Raw genomic sequence first — 8,600 nt, forward strand, 5'->3', positions numbered from 1 at the left:
TGGGCCTTGTGGGCCCCAGGAAGAATCTGGCCCGGGTATTCCTTTAAGTCCCTTGTTAGCCCAGCATAGTCCCTGCATAAAAATGACACAAACTCAGAAGCTAGTTAGCTGCTTAAGGTCACCAACTAACTGGCCATGGAACCCAGTTCCAGGGTTTTTAGACAATGCCCAGGGAGACACGAACACTGGGAGTTCAGCATCGGAGGCTCCTGGTGCTCAGGATTGTTGATGTTGCCTAGGGATGTTTGGAAATACAAGGCCGGCATATTTAAGTTGCAGGGGCCACATGCAAAGAGCAAGTGTCCCCGAGATGGGCCACAAGGGGGCGGGATCAGCAGGCCTGGCAATGGTGCCTGGGTTTCATGCATCAGATCCTCCCTGTTTTTCCTGTCTTGAACTAGCTCACAGCAGCCCCTCGCCCCAGGGGACAGACCTCCATTGCAGGAACCTAGAGGGAAATATGCAAATGTCTTTAACTTGACATTACACTTCATTAGATGCTCGGGGATGTTTAAGCGGGGAGAAGTATTTTATTGCAAGATCAGTCACAATGGTATTAAAAACGGCTGATCTGCACATCTCTGGCCCTTGGTGGTGGCCCCCTTCAGTGACTGGCCCCTCTGCTGACTGGACTGCCTGTTTGCTGAAGTTCCCATCCTTGTTGCCGACGTCTCATTTGACTTTAATGATGCCTTCAGCTCCAGGCAGAAGGGGAATCTAGGAAGCAGGGTTTGCGCTGCCTGAGCTTCTGGGCCCATTTTCTCCTCAAGAAGAGGAAGCGGCTGGCATAGAATGGTAGAGACCAAGGGACGCAGAGAGTGGACTTAACTGCACATGAGCCAGCTCCAGTTCTCCCTCCTGTCGGTTACAGCTGCTTGAGCCGAGTCTGCCGGGAGGGCCCCGGCGGATGGCCATTTACCTATAGAAGGCACTTCAGCCTCATCTGATTGAAGTGTGGAGGACTTCAGCCCATTTTGCACGTTAGGAAGTGAGGCTGGGGCCACTTCACACAGTGACCAGGTGGGGGAAGGTGGCCTTCCAGCCCGGCTTACTGTCCGTCATTAGCCACTGTCGTAAAGAGAACATTCTGCCCCGTGGAACCCCTCCGCCCGATTCTTCCCAGTTGAATCCTCACAGCTGCCACCCTGAGGGTCCCTCCTGAGCTCAGGTCCCCTCCCTCCAATTTAGGCACAGACTCGGGTTTGGCTGCAAGGGTATCTTGTTTAATTTCTCACGTTGCTTTGGCCTGGTGAGCGGTGGCTAGGGAGGGGAGGGGTCTCCAGCTTGTTTCTGGACGATGCCGCAGCCGCGTCACACACCAGGCTTCTCCACTCTCTGCCCAAGGGTGCTCCTGGCTTCCGGTCTCTGGGTTCACAGCAGGGGCCGGAGAGGCAATTAGGGCGGGTCTCGGGAGGCAAGGTAGGCGGCCAGGGTCACCAGGGCAGCTGCATATGTGCACAGGCCCAGGCCAACAGCAAGGACCCCCAGCAGGAAGGCGCGGCGGGAGGTGGCTCCTGCCCCCTGGATATCCCCCATGGCCCAAGCCTTGTTGGTCTGTAGAGGCAGTGGGCAGTGGTGACCGAGGCGTCCCCTTATCCCCATCTTGATTCCCACAGCCCCTAGACCCTTTCCCTGAGTCGTCTTGCACCTGGTCTAACCATTCACTCATTTATTCACTGGCTGATTCCAAAGCCAGAGGGCCTCCTGTGGATTGGCTCAAGCTGAGTTGAGCAATGGGGATTCTGGGTGACTAATCAAAGCATATTTTATTCTGCTATTAATGCCAGGTGTGGTAATCCCAGCACTCAGGAGGCTGAAGCAGGAGGATCATTGTGAGTTGGAGACCAGCCTGAACTACCTAATAAGACCCTGACCCCTTGGCACAAGAAAAAAGCTCCACTGTTCTAGCTTACTTGATTCTCACATGACCATGAGGTGAAAATTATTCCCATTTTTCAGAGGAGATGGAAAGTAGGTAAGGTAAGGATAAGGTAAGTAGCTTTCACCAAAACGTTATAAAGGATGGCAGACCCAGGAGTTGAGTTCAGATTCTTAACTGCCACTGTGGGCTCTGAAATTTGCCGCATTTTACCCATGAAGGCTCCTGTGTAGGTCCTTTTCTCCACTGCCCCCAGGCCTGGCTTTTCTTGGGTTCTGTATTTTTTGTTTGTTTTCGTGGAACATGGTTCACTTCTAGGCCCAGCACCCTCCCAGCCCCACTGACAGACTGACCTTCTGAGCCAAACAGAAGGCAGCGATGCCCACGGGCCAGAAGCAGCACAGCATGGAGAAGACTGCCAGGCCAAGGTGGTCATGGGGTAGAAGCGGGGAGAGGTTGTCGCCCCCATCCCAGTCAGAGTCACTGTCACTGGATGACGTGTCCTGTGGACAGGAGAGGGCCTGGTGGGCATCTCCACCTGCCTTCCCCACTGCTCTTTCCCATAACCAACACCAGTGCTTCTCCAGGGCTTCCCGAGAGGCACAGAAATGTTTAAAGAAGTAAGCACGGAGCTTGTTTAGACCGTGGTCCCTTGTAAGGGAAGCTGTGGGCTTGTATCCCCAAAGATAACCAGGCACACTCAAAAGTTCTGAGTTTCCTCTAGAGGTTCATAAACTACTTGTAATCTCTGAGTTCAAAAGAAAGTGGAAACATAACATAAGGAACAGGAGCTTGCCAGAAGGGGAATTATAAAATGTCCCATTGTCCTAAATTGCTAGGACAAATCTGCCTGTTGAAGACGATAAATCATAGATGAAAAGCATAAAAAGTCTTATGAGCCAGGCATGGTGGCGCATACCTGTAATCCGAGGCACTTAGAAGGCCTAGGCAGAAGGATAGCAAGTTTGAGACAGCCTGGGCAACTTGGTGAGACTTTCTCATGGAAAAACAAAATAAGACTAGGGATGTAGCTCATCGTTCCCTGGGCTCAATCTCCAGCACAAAAAAACCAAAACAAATATAAAATACATTAACTTGAAAAAAAAGAGGCCAAGATCCCCAGGCCAGAGGGGTGTGGGATCTGGAGAGAGACAGGCAGATAGCACAGGAGTTAGCAGAGGAATGACCAACTGCCAAAGGCCGGGCGACAAAGATGAGAGAGAAATCTGCAAAGAAAACCAGGGGGAGCGGGAAGGATAACAGGAGTCCAGCGGTCCACACGATGAAGAAGACTCCAGGCCTAGGTCATTGCTCAGGTTGCCAGCCTGTCAGATGTGACCACAACTAGCGGCACCCCCAGCCCTTTCCCAGGCTTCCACTGAAGCCTGCTGTTCCTACCTCGAGATCCAGAGACCCTGGCTCCCCCAGGCCGGCACTCACAGAGGGAAGAGGTGGTGGTGGGAGCTGCCAGCCCCTCAGAGACTCTGCAAAACCTGTCTCTCTGAAGGGGGGCCCCAGCTCAGGTCCGACGGGCTTCTGGGCCAGGGGATCGTAGGCCATGCCTGCTAGTAGAGGCTGCTGAAGCTCCTGAAGGCTAGGGCTGTCCATGGCTGGGGAAACACACTTGATAGGGTTCCTGGGGGCGCAGGGAAGACAAATACAGGTTGAAAAACAGGCTCACCTTCAACTGTCCCCTGACTTGAGAGCAACATAGGCTGAGAAGAGTTAGTCCATTTCTCAGATAGAAAAACCGAGGCCCAGAGAAGAAAAGAGGTTGACCCAAGTTATGACAAGAACTTGGGGATCTGGATGTCCAATTCTGGGCTTCTGTTTCAAGCAAAGGCCTCTTATACCTGTTGCACTCTTATTTCAAACGGTGCCTTACACACCGGCCCCATGAACCATCCCGCCCTTCTCATCCAGGCCCACACACCCTTCCTAAATATATACACCCACCCCTCCTCCCTGGTGACCTCCAGCGGTCCACACCACCACCCACCAGCCCGGGCCGCACACCCTGAGTGCCTGCAGCCCCTGCCTCCCACCCCCACTGCACACCTTCATCCACCAGAAGGCCGCTGATGGATGTGATTGTGTGTAACACGAGATCAGCTCCCAGAACACACCTCTCAGCTCACAGCCTTATTACACACTGATCCCAAGCGCCTCCTTGCACACACACTCCTGATCCTCAGTATCTAAAAGCGCAAGGACCCACACACACACCACCTCATTCGCAGCTCCATCACTTCCCTTGCACACCAGCCCCACACACGCATCTGGGTCCAGCCTCCACCCCACCCCCAGCGCGCACACCTGCGACCCCACACACCTGCCAGCTCTCCGAATAGCTGGTATACCCCAACCCTCCTTTGCACACCTCTCCCCGTAATCACCCAGCACACAGACACGGGCACACTCAACCAGAAAGATTCTTCTCACCCTACATCCCCTGCGGGGCCCGCGGGCCTCCTGCTGGCTCAGCCCGAACCTCCACAGGGCCCATTTCTTCGCCAAAGGTTTGCATCCCCTCTCCAAAGCCAGGACCCTGGGCTGGGACTGTGCTCCCCGCCTCCTCGCCTCGCTCACCGCCCACGGTCAGCCGCCCAGACCTGCTAGGCGCCCCCTCGCCAACACGCTCCCTGACCTGCTGCCTGGGGGCTGGGCAGACCCAGCGTCGCTGGAGTTCGGGGCCGGCTGGAGTACAGGGTCTACGCGCTCGGCTCAGCTCGGGTCTCAGCACCCCCGGGCCGCAGAGCGCGGGGGCGGGAGGGGGCGGGGCGAGTGCCCCTGACCCCGCCCAGCGGCGCTGGGGGTTGGGGGGAGCCTAGAACCCGTCTTGGAGCCTGCAACCGCTTCACCAGCAGCCAGGCCAGAGCGCTGCGGCTCGCAGGTGGGGCGTCCCTGAGTCTCCGTGGCTTGGCCCCGGCTCCCCGCCCACAACCCTTGCTGCTCAGTAATAACCAATAGTAATAACAGCAACCGCAGCAGTGTGCCCACGAAGGGCTTTACACGCACACATTTATTGTCCTGTTTCACCCAGCAGGAAAGAAGCACAGAGAAGTTCGGTAACTTGCCTAAAAGCACACAGCTCATCAGACAATTCCCAGGCCCTGTGTTCAGTGCTTTGCATCTTTCCTCTCAGTAGAGCTGTTTTTGTTTGTTTTTTGGTTTGTTTGGGGTTTTTTTGCAGAACCGGGGATTGAACTGAAGTCCTCACGCTTGCCAGAGAAGCGCTTATTCCACTGAGCCATCTCCCCGGCCCCAGTAGAGCTGTTTTGATGGAGAAACGGAGATTCAGTGGCTAAGAAGGACAACTAGTACTGGGACCGGAAGATGTCAAGCCAGGCCTGGGCTCCTTGCTGGCCTGAGGAGAGGAAGTAGAGGCTGAGGGCAGGGCGAGCGGGAATGCTTGCGCACGCCCTATTTCCAGCGCTGGGGAAGCTGAGGCGGAGGCTCGCCGCTCGCACATACCAAACCAAAACCAAGACAATACAATCGGAAGAGGAAGGCGGCAGAGTTAGGGGTTCCCAGCAAAGGCCCTTGAGCGGTGAGACCCAGTAGGCAGCGCTGCACTGATCCCCGGGAGGTAAAGGCCGTGGTCCTAAGTCAGGGTTTGGATCCACCCAGATCTGGTCCTCTCCAGGCTCATCGAGGCCCTTGCTGTGTGACTTCAGCACAATGGCATCACCTGTCTGAATCCCAACTTCTTCACCTGAAAGATGGAAGGATACTCCTCCCTGCTAAATTTATGACAACATCCATAAAGTGCTTAAGCTAAGGGCTATAACTAGTGTGCGACATCTACTCGGTGGGGTTCAGTGTGAACCCTCTGACCCAGTATGAAGCATTTATGAATGTTGTTACCCACATTCATCTCCATCAGGGGGACTGGGGGCCTCTCCTCACCCTTGAAGCCCCTACCTCCTCCAGGGAGCCCACCCAGCTTGCACTGGACTTCTCAGAAGCCCTCTATCTGGCCGGTGGGTCGAGAGGATTCCCCAGCCTGAGGCGGGGCCAGCCGGAGTTCCCTTGCTCAGGGATCCGGGGCACCGTGCCAAGAGTCCAGATGCCGGAGCTGGCACGGGCCCCACTCCCGGGGAGAACAGATGGTGTCTGTGAGTGCACTTGGCTCAACCCAAGTTTCTGGCAGATGACAGCCACAGAGACCCACTAGCCATAGAGGGGAGATGCGAGGGAAAAGGAGCAGGGTTTCCTTCCCAGGATGGGTGCTCTGTTACTATCTCCTTGCTGGGCCCTAGCTGTCTTTCCCTGTTATCACAAAATACAGCATGTATAGTACTTCTTTCCTTTATGTGTTTCTTGTGAATCCTCCCATCAGCCTCAGCTCCAGTGGGGCCGGGATTTGATCCCTTTTGTTCCCTGCTGAGCCTCAGGGCCTAAAACGGTGCCTGGCTCGAAGTGGGCCTTCCTTACATAGCTGTGGGATGAGGGCATGAATTCCTACTCTCCTCAGTTTTTCACCAATTTGCTGAGCTCTGTGGGTCCCTAATGGGCCTCAGCCACTGTAGAGATGAATTTGCATCCGGCTAGAGCTCTCTGGTTACCATCAATCCGGTGCAGTCTCCCCAGCTCCCACCCCTCCCAGAGTCCAGAGAGACACAGGCTTCACCGAATTGTTTGTCTGTCTGTCTGTCTGTCTGTCTGTCTGTCTGTCTGTCTGTCTATTTATTTGGTACAGGGTCTCGCTACACAGCCTGGACTCATAGTGATCTTCTTGTCTTAGCCTCCCCAGCACCGGGATTACAGGTGTGTACCCCTGTGCCCAGTTTATATGGCCAGTTCAGCCGGGAGCTGGCATGACATGCGGTGCCCAGGATTCAACCCAGGTCCTTGTACTTGTCAGGCAGATGCTTAGACTGCCAAGCTATCTCCCTGGCCTTTTGCCAAGTTTTTGAGGAGTCTACAGTGTTAAATGTGAGATTCCAGTACTGGGCATGGTGGCGCACACCTGTAATCCCAGTAGTAGGGAAGCTGAGGCAGGAGGATCATAGCAAGTTCAAAGACCAGCCTGGGCTACAAAGTGAGCTCAAGGCCAGCCTCAACTGCATAAGAAAATCCTGTCTCAAAAATACAAACAAAAAACCACACGTGAGCCTGGGAGAGAGCTCAGCAGCATAAGTATCTGCTTGGCAAGTGCAAGGTCCTGAGTGCTCTCTCCAGGCTGATGAGATAGCTCAGTGGTGTAAAACACCTTTTTAGGCAAGCTTAGGCAAGCGAGCAGGGACCCCAGTTCCATCCCCTGCACCACATGCTGTGCCAGCCCCACCCCCAGGGTGAGCTGAGCCAGCCACAAAAACAAAAACAAAAACAAAACTGGCCTGGGTGCTCTCTGGTACCAAACAAACAAAACAAAACAAAATGAAATGAAACAAAACAAAACCCCTGAGATTGAGACTGCAGCAAGGATCTGCAGAGGAGGCCTATGCCACTCAGTGAAAGTTTTGAGGAGGAGCAGTCTATTATTTAGTCTCCAAGTGCCTTCCCACAGATTACTCATAGAGGAAAAAAATGTTACGGAAAAAACTAGCAGACGTTTCCCTGATGGGTTGATAGAAGTTAATGTCCCCAGCGCAAGACAAATCAGTTGGGACAACGTGCCATCTGCGAAGAGGCAGTGAGAAGGAGATGCTGTCACTTCTGTGGTTTTCCTGTCAGAAATGCATTACGCAAGCCGGACATGGTTGGTGTATGCCTGCAATTCTGGCGACTTGGAAGCTAAGGAAGAAAGAGCCCAAGTTCAAGCCCTGCTGTCCACCCCTGGTGCTAGCTGGCCTGTCCTGGCTTGTTTTGTTTTGTTGTCTTTTTGAGACAGGGTCTCACTATGTAATTCAGACTGACCCTGAACTCATTGTGTAGCCCAGGCTGGCCTCAAACTTGCAGCAATCCTCCTGCCTCAGCCTCCCTCATGCTGAGATCACAGGCATGCGCCACCATGCCCAGATCGGCCTGTTCTAGATGAAAGGAAGTTGAGAAAGCAATGACACATGAATACCAAATGGAATTCTGGGTGGAGCAGAGACAGTGGCAAAGCATGCTATTTGAACAAGTAGGGAACCTGGCACACAAGGTATGGATCAGGTGATGGTTTTGTAACAAGGTTAAATGGGTACTATGATAAATGTAAAATCAGTACTAAGGTACTAGGAGAATTTGCTTATTCTTTGGACCTTTTTCTTCTCCTTCTACTTGTTGTTGTTGCGCCCAGGATGGAACTAGGGTCTCCTACATATTAAGCAAGTGCCCTAGCACTGAGTACAGCCCCAGCCCTTTTAAAAATTTGAGAGAGGGTTTTACTAAGTTGCTCAGGTCGATCTTGAACAAACTTGTGACCCTCCTTCTTTAGCCTCCAGAGTAGCTGGGATGACAGGCACAACCAGCTAAACCTGGCTAAGGTACTTTTTTGTTTGTGGGTTTATCTATTCATTTATTTTTATTTGTTTCAGACTATTCAGACTGGCCTTGAGTTCAAAATGTAGCCCAGGCTGGCCTCAAAACTCACAGCAATTCTCCTGCCCCTGCTCCTAGAGGGCTGGGATTCCAGGCGTGTGCTACCACGCCTGGCTGTTATGTTTTTGTGTTTGATGTAGGCTTGCAAAACAAGACATTTACATTCTTTTTTTTTTTTTTTTCCAGTACCGGACCTTTTTCAGACCCTTGCACTTGCCAGGCAAGCACTTATTCTACTGAGCTATCTCCC

At 53.3% G+C, this 8,600-nt stretch overlaps 1 protein-coding gene across 3 annotated transcripts; it reads right to left on the minus strand.

The window, feature by feature from the left end:
- Positions 1-1,241: 1,241 nt before the first annotated feature.
- Tmem91 (transmembrane protein 91) lies at positions 1,242-4,629 on the minus strand. Of its 3 annotated transcripts, none has more exons than XM_023708631.1 (4): positions 4,527-4,629; positions 3,278-3,515; positions 2,233-2,382; positions 1,242-1,365 (listed from the first exon to the last, which is right to left on the minus strand). In XM_023708631.1, the coding sequence occupies exons 2-4, from the start codon at positions 3,485-3,487 to the stop codon at positions 1,312-1,314; spliced, it is 414 nt and encodes a 137-aa protein (XP_023564399.1). In that variant the 5' UTR covers positions 3,488-3,515; positions 4,527-4,629; the 3' UTR covers positions 1,242-1,311. The 3 variants fall into 3 exon arrangements, with proteins under 3 accessions (XP_023564399.1, XP_004648526.1, XP_023564398.1); XM_004648469.2 differs by lacking the exon at positions 1,242-1,365 and adding an exon at positions 1,373-1,554; XM_023708630.1 differs by lacking the exons at positions 1,242-1,365; positions 4,527-4,629 and adding exons at positions 1,373-1,554; positions 4,322-4,409.
- Between the last annotated feature and the right edge of the window lie 3,971 nt (positions 4,630-8,600).

Source organism: Octodon degus, unplaced genomic scaffold (genome assembly GCF_000260255.1).
Source record: "Octodon degus isolate 3935 unplaced genomic scaffold, OctDeg1.0 scaffold00418, whole genome shotgun sequence".
Lineage (NCBI taxonomy): Eukaryota > Metazoa > Chordata > Mammalia > Rodentia > Octodontidae > Octodon > Octodon degus.